Genomic DNA, 19,034 nt, shown 5'->3' on the forward strand with positions numbered 1-19,034 from the left:
CCGATGACTGTAGTGTCGTCTGCAAACTTCAGGAGCTTGACAGAGGGGTCTTTAGAGGTGCAGTCGTTGGTGTACAGGGAGAAGAGCAGAGGGGAGAGAACACATCCCTGAGGGGCACCAGTGTTGGTGGAGCAGCTGTTTGACATGAATTTCCCCAGTCTCACTAACTGTTGCCTATCTGTCAGAAAGCTGGTGATCCACTGACAGATAGAGCTAGGAACAGAGAGCTGGGTCAGTTTGGTCTGTAGGGTTGTTGGGATGATGGTGTTGAAAGCCGAACTAAAGTCCACAAACAGGATCCTCACAGAAGTCCCTGTTTTGTCCAGATGTTGCAGGATGAAGTGCAATGCCATGTTGATTGCATCATCCACGGACCTGTTTGCTCGGTACGCAAACTGCAGGGGGTCCAGTAAGGGTCCAGTGATGTCCTTCAGATAAGCCAGAACCAGTTTTTCAAACGACTTCATGACGACAGACGTTAGAGCCACAGGTCTGTAGTCGTTAAGTCCTGTTATCTTGGGTTTCTTTGGAATGGGGATGATGGTGGAGCGTTTGAAGCAGGAAGGCACTTCACACAACTCCAGAGATCTGTTGAAGATCTGTGAAAAGATGGGGGCCAGCTGGTCAGCACAGATTTTCAGACAGGCTGGTGTAACGCCATCTGGGCCTGGTGCTTTTCTTCTTTTGTTTTTCTTGAAGACCTGGCGCACATCATCTTTACAGATTTGAAGAGCAGGAGGTATGGAGAGGGGGATTGCAGGAGGTGTTAATGGTTGTGTAGAGAGATGGTCAGAGTGGGTGTTGGGGGTTTCAAATCTACAATAAAACTCATTCAGGTCGTTAGCAAGTCGTTGATTAGCCTCAGTGCAAGGGGATGGTGTCTTGTAGTTTGTGATAGCTCTCAGTCCTCTCCAAACTGAAGTAGAGTCGTTGGAAGTAAACTGGTCTTCCAACTTTTTAGCGTAGGTCTTTTTAGCCGCTCTAATATCTTTGTTCAGTGTGTTCCTGGCCTGATTGTACAAGACCCTGTCCCCATTTCTGTAGGCATCCTCTTTGGCCTGACGAAGGTGTCTGAGTTTTACTGTAAACCATGGCTTATCATTGTTGAATGTTAAATAAGTCCTGGTAGGAATGCATATATCCTCACAGAAACTAATATAGGATGTTACAGTCTCTGTGAGTTCGTCCAGATCGGTGGTAGCAGCTTCAAAAACGCTCCAGTCTGTGATGTCAAAACGAGATTGTAAATCCTGCTCTGTTTCGCTGGTCCATCTCTTCACAGTCTTTACTACAGGTTTAGCAGATTTAAGTTTCTGCTTGTAGGTCGGTATAAGATGAACCAGACAGTGATCAGAACGTCTGTGCATTTTTGAGAGATTAAGGTGAAGCCCTCTGGTTTCAAAGAGGAAGTTCAGCTGACCTCTGACCTCTGAATCAATCAGATATTCAGCCGAGATAAGAGTGCAGAAATCTTACAGAGTGTGCTGCTAAAGGGACTGATTCCTGGGATTTCAAATCCTTTTGAAGTGTGTGAATGCTTTGATCTGATATAAAAACAAGCACATTTAGTATTGTCCAGCCCATAATAGTCTTTGACTGTCTATAGGTAACATTTATGGACTTGTAACTAGAGCCCGACCGATATATCGGCCGGCCGATATTATCGGCCTATATAAGCTAATTGCATTTAAATCGGCATCGGCATTTTCATAACGGCCGATGAAACATGAGAAACAGAGTCTCATGTTGCACATTTTTGCCCACCAGAGGGAGCGCTGCAGCTCCAGAGTTAACAACAGCGTCAGAAATTCACTACAGAAGAAAGCGATTAGCCAAGCCACGGAGATGTAACTTACTGTTTTGACGGTGAGTCTGTCGTTCGTCATGTGAAATGATTGTAGATTTAGTTCATACCCTGTGTATAAAAACTGTGTGGTAGTTCTAGCTAACGGTCCTATCATTATCACTTCTAAATATTCTGTAACATCACTTACAGCCGCTAATGCATTGCTATATTAGATTAGCCACAAAGCTAATACCATGTTTATCAGTGGAAGAGCGCGAACGTTAATAGGAGGTCAAACTATAACGTTAGCGTTTAACTTATTCTTATTCTATTGCGGTGTGTTTCCCACATAATGACCGCGTAATTGGGCCTTTCACACAGGACGCGGTATGCATGGCGCTTGCTGCTGGGTTCAGCGTTGCCCTCTTCAGATACAACGCGATTTGCGCTGCGCTATGGCGTAGGCGGAGTTTTAAAAACGTTTAGCGGGAGCTCTTTCATAGTCTGTTCCTCCTCCTTTCGGTCAGCAGCAAACATGTATCTGTCCCGTTGTAAGAAGCGAGCGATAGCGCTAGTCCTGCTGTTGAGAATTAAGAGAGAAGCAAGGAAGAAGAGGCTACCCTCAGGTCCAGAGAACAATTTGGTGAATTCAGGCTGGTTACGTTACTCTAACGCTAATAGCTTCCTTTTTAGCAAGTCCCTTAAATGCTTGCTATTAACTTGTTTGAAGGTGGTTCTTCTCAAAATTGACAGCGGTGTGTTCATGACACTAACGTTAACCATTCAACTTCGAATTGATTCCGTAATCTTCCGGTAATAGTAGGCAAGACGATGTGTCTGTGAGAGCAAATATAGTGTAGTTACAGTAACTACGGTAGCTGCGTCAGAAATGATTAAACCAGAGGGGACATGTAAATAAATGTGAGCTGAACTAGTGCTTTTTTTTTTTTTTACATATTGTTTCAAAGCAGCTTTACAGACATAACAGGAAAATGTTGAAATAATATTGTTAAATATAAGTAGGTAATACCTATTGCTTGACAAATAAAAAAATATATATATTTCTCATTTTTGCCTATGTAGGAGATCCCAGTTTATTATTATTATAATTCTAATGATGACATGAGTAATGATACATGGTGATTTTATTAATACACATGCTTATTCTTTCTCCGTCTCTCTTTCTGCCTACAGATGGCTGAAAAAGGTGAATGCTGTAGCAGCAAAGTGTGGGACTACTTCTGCAAATACTTTAACTTTAGTATTATAATTTATTTACAGTACACACACAGACTGTTAAAACCAGCTTCAACTGGAAGAAAGTAAAAGTGTTAAATGTTTAAAACCAGACTGTTTTTTGATCATTAAAAAATACTTTTGATGTGCAATTGTTAAGTCATTGAGACTGTAATCTAAGGCTTTTTTTTTTAACATAGTCCATTCTGGAAAATGGTTTATACAGCCCACATACATAGAACAGGCAGATATTTTGCTATTGAATTTTGTGTAAGTGCAGTTTATAGGAAATGGGTCTAATATCCAGATTATTTTTAAAATCAAAATATCGGCTTATAAATCGGCTCTTTTCGAGTTAATATCGGCATCGGCATCGGCCCCCAAAAATCCATATCGGTCGGGCTCTACTTGTAACATTTGCTGTTCGTCTCTATATCCCAAAATCATCTGTTTAATTCCTTATATCTAAGTATAGATTCCTTGTTAAATGCTTTAACAGTCATTTCCTATATCAAAAACAAAGAGGTTTATATCTAGGGAAAGGGTCTTATAACAATGAATGCCAATGGTAGTAAAATCCAAGTAGGATCCACGCGACCACAGCACATTTAGCATTAGGGTGAGCTGATCTGGTTTTAATCGTGCAGTGAATGAAACTCGTCCATCATGTCACACTGCCACACTCCGCTCTCTGATTTACAGTTTTTGTGGATTTGTGTGCTGAAAATGGCCAGCGTTTGGATTCATTGCCATGAAGGCTGGGTGAATGCGGTGTGGATGTAATCTGACTTTGAACAAGCTCTCGTTCTCTGTTTGTATTTAGGCTTGTGAGAGAAGATAAAGAGTTAAGAGTAAACGAGTACAATTCAGTTTCAGGAACAGTAAGGATTTTTTTTTTTTTACTTTATTTTATGGTTTTATATATTTTTGTATTTCGTAATGAAATAAAGCTATAAATTGTTTAACTTTTTAATTATTATTATTATTGTAATTTTTTTAATGTAAAATTTTACATTAAAAAAAATCCATTTATTTTCTGGTGAGAGAAGATAAACAGTTGCAAGTAAACAAGTAATTTACAGTTTTTATATATATTGCTTTTTTATATATGTTGTCATTTTTATATTTAAAAAATATTATTTATTCATTTTTTCTGTTTTGTTGCTTAATTTTTTGTTTACTCTTTATTTCATTAGTTTATAATATATATTCGATTACATTTATATATGTAATTATTTTTAATTTAATATTATATTTTATTTACTAGTGAGATTGAGTGTTTTGCTTTGTTAGAGAAGATAAAGATTTACTGTAACCATCACATGGTCGCATTTCCCATTGCTTGTCATTTATACCGTGACATGGCTTTCAGTTCGATTCAATTGAACTATGTATTACGCGTAACAAGTAAGCTATATTGCCATCAACAGGCAACCAGATGAGACACAGGGCCCATGACACCATCTAAAGTATCCGGATAGAAATTTGTAATCCATTCTCAATGGGAAAGTGCCCGAGCAAAATTGCTCAAAGTTGCCCCATGTATCATCAGCCTATCAGTTTTTACTCTCATTTATTGCTTGCTGTGTTCATATTTACCCTTTTACATGTCACCTCTGTACTGTGGCTCGGTTTCATTTCTTCCGGGTCTTTAGAGACTTTTCCTCATGAATGCGACACACATCCTGTTGACCTGTAATTAACAGAGGCCCGGCTGTGATCACAGACTTTCCTGTCTTAAAACTAGAGAATCTTTTTGAAGCTTATAGATTCTTCTCACTCTTAGATTCAGTTTAGTAGTGCAGATGGAGAAAACTAGTAAAATACAGTTTTAGGAACAGTATTTTTTTTTTTTTTAAGTTGTATTTATTTTTTTATTTTGTTTCTGGTTTGTAACTTATTTTATTTTTAGTTTTTTATTTGTTTCTATATTTTTATGTTACATGTTTAAATTTTATCTTATATTATACTTTTATATTTACTGTTTTATATTGCTCTATTTAGTTTTAGCTTTAGTGTAGTCATTTTTATTTTTGCTTTTGTGTTTTTTTAAATATTTTTTATTTAGTTTTTACGGATTCATTTTGTTTAGTTTTATTTATTTATCTTGATTATCTGTTTTTTTATTTTATTTTTACATATCTATAGCTATGTTTTATGTATATATATATATATTATGTATATTTTATGTATATTATGTATATCTTTTATTTTTCTATTATATCTTAATTTTAATTTGATTTAATTTAGATTTTATTAATTCATTTTTTTTATAGCTTTAGCAAAAATCAGGATATTATCAATAAGCAAACTTAACAAAAGTTAATAAATGGTAACACTACCTTAGTTTATTGACTAAGTTTTATTGATGTGTTCGCGGTCCAATATGTCTTGAACATTTGGTGCCATAAAATAAATGTGCTATTTATGAATTATCTATTAACAGTAGAAAAAGAGAGTAGCATTCAACCGTTCACGTGATCTCAGCTCACTCCATGTAAAGTAAATCCCCTTTCATCATGCCACTCATGTGAGTGGACGTCATCATAAACAGATTTTCCAGAAGCTCTGTGTTTATTTATATGGCACCTCACAAGGGTGTTTCAGTATGAGGCGGGAAAACGAGAGCTCTTGATTGGTCGAGGCAGTGGTTCCTGCAGCTTGGCTTGCTTTCTTCTCCTCCTGTGTCGGAATGTTGTGTTTTGTTTGTGTTGCCATGGTAGTGGAACTGAGACTCGCTCACATGGAGAACATGAGGAACATTAACGAGAGTGGCCTGATATACTAATGTTCCTCCGTTTAGTGGATTTGTGAGGTGCATCTGGAGCACATCTGGATGCAGAGCCTCATGCTAGGTGTCATTTATTAACCGTGACATAATAAAAATAATAAACGGTATTTGCAACTTTTTTTATATACTTTTTATCACTAAGTTTAATAAACTCTTGAGTTTCTCGCAAATTCTGAGTTTATCTTAAAAATCTTTTTTTTTTTTGGTTTCTAGCACAAATAAAAAATAAAGGTAATTGAGATTTTTGTCTCTCAATTATGACTTTTCTTGCAGTTGCTATTTATATCTTGCAATTCTAATCTTTTTTTTTTGTGAGAAAAAGTTGCAACTAACTTTTTTAAAAAAAATTTTTATTCTGTTGTTGATTTTTATTATTTTATTATTACTTGAAATGAAAGATAACTGAAAAGAAATATAAAAACTATTTTTAAATAATATTTATATTAAAATATATATTTTTATTTTTAGTATTAAATATTTATTAAGATTAGATTTATAATTAGAATATTCATTCATGTTTTTGTTTATTTAATTATTGAATAAAACGAGCATTAACTGATATAAAATAAAATATAAAGACTAAAATATTTTTAAAAAGCTTATTTAAATGTAGCTAGTTGCATAGGTGATAATTAAAAGTACATATAATAAAATGTATAAAAATAACAATAGATATATTTAGATATAAATAACCATTAAAAAAACAAAAACTAATAAAATTAACACAACTAAAATGTAACAAATTAAGATGAAAAACGAAAGTATAAAAACTAATTCAAGATATTAATAGAAACTATAACAGGATCTATATGATACCAAAATATCACTGTCAGGAAGGAATCACGCTCTTGCTCTCAATGCAAATATTTTTGTGCGTTGTTTTATTATTATTATTTATTTATTTATTTTTATGTGTGACGTAATAGATGTAATTTAGGAGCACAATATCTCCTCAAGTTCCAGCAAAACACCTGCTCCGTCCAGAAATGCTTTGGAAATGTTTGACATGGATCACACAGTGAGAGAAATCTCCCAGATCCATATAAGGCCATTAAAGAGACGTTAAAGCACCTTCACAAGAGCTGTGACTCCATGTCTGAAAAATGCTCCTTCATTCATCCAGCCGCTCAGAATGAAGCCCATCAGCATTTCATTCAGCCCACATGAGGCCCTCTGAGGGAAAAACCACTGGTTTCATCAGAAGTCAGTGAACTTCACCCCATGAGTGTGGTCTGTAATACGCTGACAGCAAAACCGTGAAACTAATCGGCACATTGTCAGCTCTCTATAAAGATTAATGGAGGAAAAGCAGTTGTTACATTTTAACATCTAAATATTATCTTTCCATAGTTGAAAGAGGAACCTTAACCTTAGTTGGTGCTGTTTACTAAGAAAAGTGTCTCTGTACTTTACAAAATGTACAAAATTGAGTATTATTACCAGAAATAACTGAGCTTGTGGTTTGAGGCGATTCAAACCAATCCAGCTCCAGTTTTATAAGTCATTTAACACAGCTGGCTGAAGGTTTGTGGTGATTGTATTTGTACCGAACACGCATGTAGATCCACATCGAACCGGTTTTGGTCAGTAAATGCTGAATTTTAAATTCAGATCGCTATTGTTAATCAATTAAAGGACACACAAGAGGAGTGGAAACTTCTCTTCGGCTTTGCTTTGACAACACCAGCATGGATCTGGCACTGTGGTGGATTCACGGATGAGGTTTTGACTTCTCTGGTTTTGGAGAGAAGATAATGATGATCTGTGGGTTTATCATCAGACATCGTTATGGGGAATTTAACCTTAATTTGATTTGCGTTTGATTGTGGATAATTGGAAAGGCACACATGGAAGCGTTTGGCCGCCATCCATGTCTGAACTCAAACGAGTGTTGTCATATTTTATCTGGTTTATCATAACTCACATTTGGATAACAACATGCAAAGATTTTTTTCAACATCAATTATTCTAAACCGCTCCTCTGTAATTATTTGTGTCATCATTCTTATAATTGCCACATATAAACTGACCATCCTTCTGGAATTCTGTATTTATTTTTCTCGTAATGAAATGTTTTTTGTTTCTTCCACTGAATAAAAAAAAAAAGATGATCTTAACTTTTTTTTTTTTTTTTTTCAAGAGTTTGTAACTTTGTTTTGTTTTGTTTGAATATTGAAATAAAAAATCGCAATCACCTTTTTTTCCTCAATTCTGAGTTTATATCTCACAAAAAAGTTAAAGTTAAGAGTAAAATCATAATTATCTTATTTTTGTACCCTGTGGTGGAAACAAGATTTCATATTATTTTCGTTCTTTTAGTCAAGAAGCAATGTAAAACATAAAAATATTTACATTACTTAAAAAAAAAAAGTAAGTAAAAATAAAATATAAAACCATATATTTAAAAATATATAATGCATATAAAATATTATTAATATTTTAAATAATTATAATATTTGATCATATAAAGTGTGTGTGTGTGTTTAAATAACTGTGTGTGTGTGTGTGTGTATATATATATATATATATATATATTATATATAACAAAAAATTAACACAAATATAAAAAAAAATCTAATTATATAAACTATTTTATTATAAACTATAACTGTATTTTTTATATTGTATTATTATGTATTTATTTTATTTCGCTGCTTGTATAGCATTTTAAAAAGCCCCAACTTGCTGATATTAGACTTTCTAGAGCTGCTCATGTAACGAGGAGTGTTCGGCTTCGTTTTATACAAGGGATATTTGTCCTGATTGTTTCATAAGGTCAGAATGACATCAGAATAGACCGTTTACTTTCTTTCTGGTTTTCCTGGTTTCACTGTGAATGTGAATCAGTGCTGTTTATTCTTAATCTTTTTCAGAAAAATATACTCCCCGCATTGCACAGTTGTCATACATTATTTGTTTTAACAAAAGTTTTTGTTCATTTTTTAATATTTTTTTAAAATAAATTTTTAAATAATTGTTATATATTATGATTTAATACGTTTTATAGTTATTTGATATCAATTGCACTTTGCGTGTGTGTGTGTGTATGTGTGTATATATATATATATATATATATATATATATATATATATATATATATATATATATATATATATATATATATATACAATTTTTTTACTTTATTTTGATCAAATTAATTCAGCCTTGATGAGCAGAAGATAGTTGTTTCAAAATCATTAATAATTGTAATGGTTCCAAACTTTTGGCAGGTACTTTAATAATAACAATAATTGTATATCCTTTACTATAATATATTGTAGTACTTTATTATAATATATTATTATATTGTTGTCATGGTTATTAAATGCTGATTTTTATTTTTTTACAGGACAGTGTGTATTTTTACAATATAAGATATCTTTTAATGTGCTAAAATGTATATTTTTAATAATGAGTGCTGGGGGCGTGACTTGTGGGCGTGGTCAGATTGTCCTTTTTTATCTCTAGCTGATCACCTGCCTGTATATTTTATTTGTATGTATCTTACATCAAATAAAATCAAATATATAGATTTAAAGTCTTGCCCTATATTTATATATTTCATGTTATATACATTTATTTATTTATTTATTTATTAGAGATAAAAAATTATCAGCCTAAAATTGCATTTTCGGGTTCCTGTTCGAAAGAGTAAAATGGTCGAAAATATGTATTTTTATTCATTAATATTTTTTAGTATAATAGTTAATATAGGTTTTGTTTATAATATATGCACACATTATGCAAGTAAAATGATTTATTTCTCTTGGCTTACATGTGAAAACATGGATATGGAAAAGTTCTCCGGTCACACATCATAACTAAACACAGTCTGTTAAAAAGCCCAAGCTTGTTAATCTTTCATTTTGAAAATGTTGCTAGAAATATGGCTAATGAAAACATTTGAAGGCAAGCTGTGAGATGTCGTGTTTGATTTGGAGTTTCGTTCTCCTCTGCGCTGGGATTTGCTCCTTGTTGCCTTCAGCTTTATGAGGTTGAGGTTTAGTTTATGATGTTAATAAAAGAAATGACTGCTAAATGAATGCTAAGCGTCTTTTGCACACGTGTGTCTGTGCGGGTTCAGGAGGCTTTAGTGTGTTCCTCTGACCGACTGAAGATGTGGGACCTCATCATGGGCCGTTGACCTAATGACTCGAATAAGTGTGTGTGACCCCGTCAAACTCCCAGAGGTGCTTTCAGAGATTTAAAGGTGTGTGAGCTCTCGTTTGGACGTTCCTGCTGCTTGAGTAGTGCATTGTGGCATATATCCCTTCTGAACATGAGACTTTTACATCTGTCACAGTCAGTCTTTGAATCATTTTGTCTTTTAAAGTTAACAAATAAAACAGGAATTTCACTTCAATCCACTTCCACTTTTTCAACCAATTTCTGATTGATAAAATCCTGTCCTGTATTTAAATATTAAAAATAAATATATTTAAAATCCTACCCTATATTTTATTTATTTAGGTTTATATTCATTTTTATATTTATTTTTTTTTCTATATATTTTATGGTTTTGATACTTTTCGATACTTTTCCTGAAAAGGGAAAATACACTCTCCAATATCATTGATTTATTTTAAAACCGGGACAACATTCTAATCATATAACACACTAATAAATGAACATATGAACAGCAGATATATTAAACATTTGAACAAAATATGAAATATCAAAATATAAAAAATAAAATAGAGCAATGACCTTCAAGGTAAAGAAAGAATAAATTTAGCAGCATTCCCAGTTATCATAAGAAACATAAGAGTAATAAATTTATCTTGATTCTGAACTTTGAATAAAAATATGAACAGCGATTTATATTAAACAATGTTTCTGAATTCAGATGATTAAATGTCAAAAGATAAATATCAATTTAAGCAATGGCATTCAAGTTAAAAAAAAAAGCAAATAAAATTTAGCAGCAATATCTCAGATATTGCAACTTATTCTGTCAGTTGTGCAACCTTTTCTTTCAGAGGAGAAAACTCAGCCAGTGAGCTTTAATGAGCGTCATCTTTTTCTACAGTCGTGGACCGGCGGCCACAGTATCATTTGTGCTCGCTCGTGCAGCCTAGTGATGCAGCCTAGGTCCCGCTTTTATGAAATTATTTGGCCCGCCCCAGCCCGCAAATAAAGTACAATTTATTTACCCACCCCGACCCGCGCATGGGGGACATCACGGAAGATACGTTGCTACTAGACTCATATTTCTTGTTCACTGAAGTTCCTCCCTCCACAGCAGCGCGCGAGCACGGTGCTATTAGCAGTGCATGCGCAGCTCGTGAACAGCTCTGTGAACTGTTTCATCCTCTTAAAGAGTTACTCAAAATGTGACGGAGCATGTGATTTGTTGAATATAGTGAACGAATCCGCCCTTCACTGAAGGAGATCGAGAGCTCTTCTCATTCGTGAATGAGTTGAATAAACTGATACATCTCGTTCGTGAATGAAATGAATGAGTTTACGGGGTCAGTGAGCCAAGCATGTAAATCTCCGCAATCAGCAGATACAGCACAGTTATAGGTGCTGTGCAGATACGCTCGTTTTCATATTTAGCATACAGAACATAACTCCACGTTTAATCCACGATTAATGTGAATAATATATATGAACTGTCTGACCAAACAATTAAAATGTTAATCATGCAAGAAAACCTCGTGCTTTGTTCATCTGAACAACTTATTTAAACTATTTAATGCGATTATGCACACCACACCAACATGAAAGACGTCTCTTACAAATCTGGAACGCAGTCATTCTTTGAAGTATCGATACTAATAAATGTAGGAATCGTGATGTTTTTAATTTCCGAGAATCTCGATACTTTTGAAGTATCGGTGCACCGTGCAACACTAGCCACTTGTCATAATCCAGTCAGTTCCCAGTCCTGTTTAAATATAAATTTAAATTTACAATTTAAATAATAAATTTCCACTATTTATAATCCTGACATATATTAAAAATATATTATAAATGTAAAAATATTTAAAATATACTTAGTCCTGCCCTGTATCTATTGTTCTTTTCATATTTGTTTACTTTTAAATAATAGATTTTTTATGTGATTGAAAACCCAATTTTCATGATCAAGTCGATTCCTTATAAAATAGTCATACATCTTTATATTTACTTTTAAATTTATATGTAATAGTTTTCGTCTTTTATTTCATAGATACTTTAAAAACATATAATGCATATTTTGCTTTAATAACCTGTTTGTCATCATAAAAATAGCCATGTTTGTTGACGCAAAATAAAAACATAAATACAAACAGCCATTTTTCCATTGCATTCCGAGTACCGTATTTTCCGGACTATAAGTCACACTTTTTTTCATAGTTTGGCTGGTCCTACGACTTAAAGTCAGGTGCGCCTTATTTATCAAAATTAATTTGACATGAACCAAGAGAAATGAACCAAGAGAAAACATTACCGTCTACATCCGCAAGAGGGCGCTCTATGCTGCTCAGTGCTCCTGTAGTCCACCACTAAGCAGCATAGAGCGCCCTCTCGCGGCTGTAGACTGTAATGTTTTCTCTTGGTTCTAAATAAATGCAACTTATAGTCCAGTGTGACTTATAGTCCGAAAAATACGGTACATACATTTTACAGTATATTTGTTACGGCCCTTTATCTAATTTGGCTCGTTAAAACACATGTAAGACAAGGACCGTACATATTAAGAATCACAGACGATTGGGTGAGGTTTCAAGGTGTAAATCGTTTCTTTTAATGAAACAAATGAGAGAGCGCACCAACAATAAACAATAAATCAAACTAATAGTACAGGTAGGGCAGCAAAAGGAAAACAGAAAACCTGACTATCTAACTCTGTAGGCGAGATCTTATCTGCTCCCGAAGAAAACAACAAACAGAGTGAGTCTTCCGGGCCACTGCTTTCCTACGCTGTGTTAAATAAATAATAAAAGTGATCAAAGAAAATACCCACTACCTGGCTTGAAAATAACAAATAAAAACCCAGTCCATGATCTGGAACAGTCGAGGCGAAGATCGTGGACCACTCGCCATGAGGCAAGAAACCCCAGCTGTCACTGATCAGAAGGGTGGAGACAGCTAGAGCAGCGAGCGCCGCGAGAGCAGAGAGAACCGAGAAAGACCAGCCTCAATTCCGGACCGGCTTAAATACGGGGTTTCCCATGATGTCATTCATGACTGCACCTGCGATCTCAGATAGAACAATTAACATTCAGTAATTTAAAGCACCACCACATAACAATATTGTATAAATCACACTTTCACAATCACACTCTGAAACTTTTCTTTTTTCTTTCAAAGAAACAAAACAAAACCTGTAAAAAAAGAAAACCTTGTCCTCATGTTGCTCTAAACTCAAATAACATCATGGGAACAGGCATAACTTGATTGTTTTGACAGGCTGAAGTGTTTCTGTCATCAGTCCCGCATCCTGCTTGTTGTTTTAAAAGTTTCAGCCGAGAGCAGAAAATTATGGAAAATTGGGCACTATATATATATATATAGTATACAGATATGTATATATATAGACCTATATATATAGGCACATCTCTGGCTCTGTTTGTTGGGAAGGTCATGCTTTGATGGCCACAGATGGATGTTTGAAACGCTGTCACTCATGAGCCCAGTTTAGATCCAGCTTAACTGATGTGATCAGCTTTTAATGAGGAAAGTGTGCTGTGAGTTTAAACTCTGTCATAACCGTGTCTATCTCTCATTTAGTTTTTCCATTCCTTTTATAGCTAAGCTCAGTGTGTTTGAGGTGTATTATAATGGCTTGAGATGTTTCGGTTCCTCGATTGTTCATGATACCAGGACAGATTGAGTAGCTTTTTCCAGCTGATGTCACTGACCTGTTCAGTCACATGACTCCGTTCCACTTTGCACAATCCAATCTATTCCTGATGGATAAAATCCAGTCCTGCCTTGTTGAATTTTTTATATATATTTTCTTTTTAAATATTTTTTTGATTCCTAATTACATCGGTTTAATCACCTTTATTTATATAGTGCTTTAAACAAAATACATTGCATATATATATATAATCCTGCCTATTTACAATTATATACAGTATATTTATATTGAATCGTTTTCTTTTTTAATTACTTGCTTCATTTTAATATCTTCTTTCTCACCATGAAAATATCCATTATAACTGGTGTGACATGAAAATACAACCAAACATTTCTCTCTGAGAGGCTCCACAGAAGCTGTTTGGTTTTATTCTCCTCTGTGTAAAGACTTTCTTCCTGTGCTGTAGTTATCTGGTAAGGTATCGGGTTGTTCATTAGTCCAGACAAGATCTCGAGCCAGTACTAACGAGCGAAGCTGGTTTCTAACAGGCTGTCAGGTCTGATCTGATAAGGAGAACAGAAAAGCAGCATCAGATTTAAAGGGTTAATGAATCACAGCCCCTCCAGCTGGGCTCTTGTTTCCTGAAGCTAGTTATTTCATCAGTGTCTCACTGCACTCCGGCATCAAGGGCCTGTATTATTTCACCAACTCACTTCAGTTTGGGCCGAGAGGGTCAAAGGTCAGCCGAGAGTCAGTCATTCTTTAATCTTCAGCTTCTGTGAAGAGTTAGATTTTTTAAGGCCAGGTCTTTTTACTGTATTTTTTACCTGTATCCCGTTTTTAGAAAGTCAGAAAGAGCTTTTTTGCCAAGTATGTTTACACGCATATAGAAAGTACAGACATGCATAGAATTAAACAGTAGAGATGAAATATAACACTATTTTAAGAAGAATTGTACTTTTGACATCTAAGTCAGTGGGATGCGTCCGGGTGTGAGATGCATCGTCAGTAAAGTGTTATTGTTAACTACAGCTAATTTTTTAAAAGCCGATATAAAATAAAAATTTGTTGAAAGACTAAATGCAGTTAAATACAAATATTAAAAAAGGAAATGAAAACACTGATAGAAATGACAAGGCACACAACAAAATAACCAAGTTAAACTAAAATTAAAATGAAAACTGAAAATATAAAAATATATCGATGTAAATATTAATAAATACTAGGGGTGGCACGGTTCAAATTTTTCACTGTTCGGTTTGTTTCACGGTTTTAGAGTCACGGTTTCGGTATGGTTCGGTATGTGCTGTTTATGGAGAAGCTATACTTAAAAAAAGAAATCTATATAAATACGATCAACAGTACAAATAAATACAATAGAGTAAAGATACAAATAAAATAAACAGTGATTTTTTTTCAGTTTTTTTTTTTTTTTTGGGAGGTCTAGCATTAGGTACAGAAATTGAATAAAGTAATCAAATGTAAAACAGCATCCCATATTTGAATGTATAAGTTAAAGATTGTTCTGTATTAAAGTTACAAAAGCTTTTTAATCAAGAGCAGTGCGAGATTTCTGTGTTGTTGCTGTTTGATTAATATAAAGACGTTCAGTCGGCTATGAATGCTGTAGGATACTTACCAAGACGGGCATTTTGACAGAATTTTTGTGTGAATTTGTCAGTTTTAACACAGTACTTAAGCACGTGTATATTTTTTTTTAATTGTAAGTTTTCACTTAAATTTTCAGTTATTTTATTATGTGCTTTCTCATTTTTATTAGTTATTTAGTTTTATTAGTTGTTTTTAAAATTTCTATTTAACTTCATTTTTTTTATTTCAGTTATATTTTTAGTCATTCTAGTTAAAAGAAACTGCAGGTAAATGGAAATATAAAAAGAAGTAATAAAACAAAAGAAGTAGTAAAAAGACAAAATAATAAAATAACTGTAAATTTAAATAAAAATTAAAAATATGAAAATGTACCAAAAGTTAAGATAAAAATGGAAAATTATGCCTTGGCAATTAGCAGAAGTAAAATAAATTTTATTTTCATAAAAGTGAAAGAGAAAAGTACAGAAAAAAAAACACACACTTAAGCTATAAATTTTAATGAAAACTAAACTAAAAATACTAATATTGAAAAATACTAATATTACTATATAAATAATACTAAAATAACATTGTGTCAAGCATCTAATAAAAGTCAAAACCGAGTATTCTATTCAAATACGTTGAAAGATTATTCGAAATTTTGAAGACTCTCCTGTCTCTCTTTTTAATGCAGTTCAAATGAAAGGTACATAAAGCTTTCAGACTTTGAAAAGGACACCAAAACATCATAACACACAGTCCATTGTCACAGACGCCACATTTGAAGTCTTCACCTCACTTGATTAGAGTGAGGAACTGAATGCAGTTAAAGCCTGAAGTCATTGATTGATTGTGTTTGATGCAGCTGACAGAAGGAGGAAAGGCAGCCAAAGCCAAGATCAGCGTCGGGGACGTCGTGCAGTCTATTGACGGCATCGCCACGGAGGGAATGACACACCTGGAAGCCCAGAATAAAATCAAAGCCTGTACGGGAAACCTGAACCTCTCGCTGCTGAGGTAACACACACACACTCACACGTTTCTTCTATTGCTTGATGTTTCAGCTGTCTGTGTCTCATGGCACCCAGAATATAAATGGATTTATGGTGGATATTGCAAATTTGTTTGAAAAATAATTGTAATCAATACAGGTGAATTATAGTATCACCAAATTGTGATTAACACTGGAATATTCTTCAGTCTTCAGTGTCACATGATCTTCAGAAATCATTGTAATATGCTGCTCAAAAAACATTTCTGATCATTATCAGTGTTAAAAACAGTTGTGCTGCACAATATTTCTGTGGAAACTGATACACTACCATTTAGTGTTTTTAAAAAAACGGAACTTCGGTACCAAGTCGGTACTAAAAAATTGAAAATGTGACTGTACCAAGTTTCTTTAAGTACCGGTGGTACCGAGGACCCGGTCAAACTGGTTCTTGATGCATACAGCGCTATGATTTCATCACTGAAACTTATATTTTAATATGGACAGTCACGGAATTTGTCGAAGTTAGCATAAATTAATCAAATCAAATCTCTGTAGGACCTGTATCTGTAAATGTTAAATCTGAATTTTCTGTGTGAATGAATGGTTTGTTTACTACATAGACTGAAGCACGTGATGCTTGCAGTAATTTCAGCATCTGCCGTCTCAATGAAGACATAAATACGTAATACATTTTTTGTTTTGTTTTTTAATTAGCATATTTTTGTGTTTTGCTTTGGTACTGAAATTGGTACAGAGAACCGTGGATTTTCACTGGTATTGGTACCGAATACCAATAAAAAAATAATAGCACTAAAAATGTATAGTTATATTCAGTAAGGATGCATTGAATTGATCAAAAGTGCCAGTAAAGACATTTTTAAATTGTTAAAGTTTTTTTTTTTTTAATAAATGCTAGTTTTGTGATTCCTGTGAATCCTGAAAAATCTAATGCATCACAGTTTTAACAAAAATATTGTGCAGCACAACTGATTTCAACATTGATAATGATCCGTTGTCCAGATCAGATGAGGGATTGTGTAAATACGACAGCAGATCCTCCAGAGCAGAAGAGCTGTTTGTGTTTGGAGCTCTTGGCGGGGTTCGTCTCTCCAGGGGTCTCTTCCCACGACGGGACACGCAGGATCTAATGCGCTCAACATGTTCGGATCGGACGCCTGTTTTTAATTCTCTCGTTTCTTCTGAGGGTTTGAGCGAGTGTCCTGCCCACTGCTGAATCTTTAACCGTAGTTTAGTTCATCTATCATCAGTTATTTCAGTCCGTATAAGATTGCTCCGTTACAATTAAAGGACCGTTTACTCTTCATTTACTCACTCTTGTGTTATTCCAGACCTCTGTTTATCTTTAGATCATTTACGTTCCTGCATTTCGGCTTATATCCAAAGTGACTTGATATTCATTTTTATCAGTTCATGCATTTCCTGTTCAGTTCATCAGATCTTTCCAAAATCGAAGTGATTGTGGATAGATGCAATTAAGTGAAAATCAGCCCTGAATTGTTATAAAAGTAACAGTAAAGTGATATTCCTCCTAGAAGCTCACAGTTCTGTCATCACTTGCTCTTCTTCTGTATTTCTTTCTTCATTATTTTTGTAGAAAGTTGGTAACCAAACAGTTTTCGGTCCCATTGACCTCCATTGTATTTTTGCACATGCTATGGACCAGAAACTATTTGGTTACCAACTTGCTTCAAAATATAATTTTATATGATCCATATTTATTTTTTTATTTATTTTCATTGCTCAGGGTTTCTGCAGGTTAAGTGAGTTTTAGCTTGAGAGGAAAAAAAAAATATATATATATGTATGTATGTATGTGTATATATATATGTATATATGTATATATATATGTATATATGTATATATACCTGTCAGTCGGGTGTGAAAACTTGTTTCCCCTTCTAATTAAGTTATTTTGTAAAATGAATTTAGAAATGAGGTTGTATTTTCTTTTTTAAATAACAAATACACATTGTGTGACTTGTTCTTAAAAGAAGCCTTCATAAATCCAGCAACCCTGTTGTAAAAAGACGTTTTCCTTTATTGAAAGGAGATGAGAGTGAGTAAATGTTAATTTTGGGGGGATTTATTCCTTTAAATGTCTGTTGATGTGTGTCGACTCTAGGCGGGCTAATTAAAGAGGATGTAGATTTTATTTTTGAAGGTGTAGTTCTAGCTGGTCTCTCAGCGCAGCTCATATTTTTGAGTTATGGGCTCTTTGAAAGGACGTTTAGGGAAGAGAGATTGTGCAAGAGCTCTGGAATCTCCCATTAAAGTCTTTTAGTGGCGTTTTCATAGCTGTTGAACATTTGACAGTGAATCTGCAAAGACCATCAAACAGCACTTTAGCTTTACTATTAAGATAACATTGCATTAGGAAGAGCAGCATTTCCTCTGAAATCCCTGGGAGCCGTTTGAACCTAAACCACCCAGATGGGGTGTTTTATTTCTTACAGGACACACAGTGCATTGCTCCGTCTTGTAGCTGGGGTTAGAGGGGCCCTGGTGCAGGTCTGTACAATTACAGATCAAATAAGGCTTTGGCAGGACAAAAAATAGTTTTGGTGGCCGCCAAAAAATTTTCAATGTAGGAAAAACCCTGCATTTGTATTTGTTCATTCAGGTGCAGGAGGACGCGAACGTCCTGAAGGAGAGCTCGGTTCAGTGTTGGCTCTCTCGTGCGCACCGAACAGAGCTTTTGGACTTTAATGAAGTTGGATTAGTTGTTGGCACTGGTTCAATTATTGATGTGGTTTAGGGGAATGTTAAATCACTGTTAATTTTGGCACCTTTTGCTCTCTATAATATTGTTCCAAATCTTCCGTGC

At 34.3% G+C, this 19,034-nt stretch overlaps 1 protein-coding gene across 2 annotated transcripts in view; it reads left to right on the plus strand.

The window, feature by feature from the left end:
- Positions 1 to 19,034, plus strand: part of LOC132132907 (PDZ and LIM domain protein 5-like) — an 86,254-nt gene that overhangs the window by 24,432 nt on the left and 42,788 nt on the right. For both annotated transcript variants that reach the window (XM_059545472.1, XM_059545473.1), the window contains exon 3: positions 16,061 to 16,212. In XM_059545472.1, the coding sequence (XP_059401455.1) occupies positions 16,061 to 16,212 (152 nt within the window). The remainder of the gene's footprint in view (positions 1 to 16,060; positions 16,213 to 19,034) is intronic.

Source organism: Carassius carassius, chromosome 49 (assembly GCF_963082965.1).
Source record: "Carassius carassius chromosome 49, fCarCar2.1, whole genome shotgun sequence".
In the NCBI taxonomy this organism is placed as follows: Eukaryota; Metazoa; Chordata; class Actinopteri; order Cypriniformes; family Cyprinidae; genus Carassius; species Carassius carassius.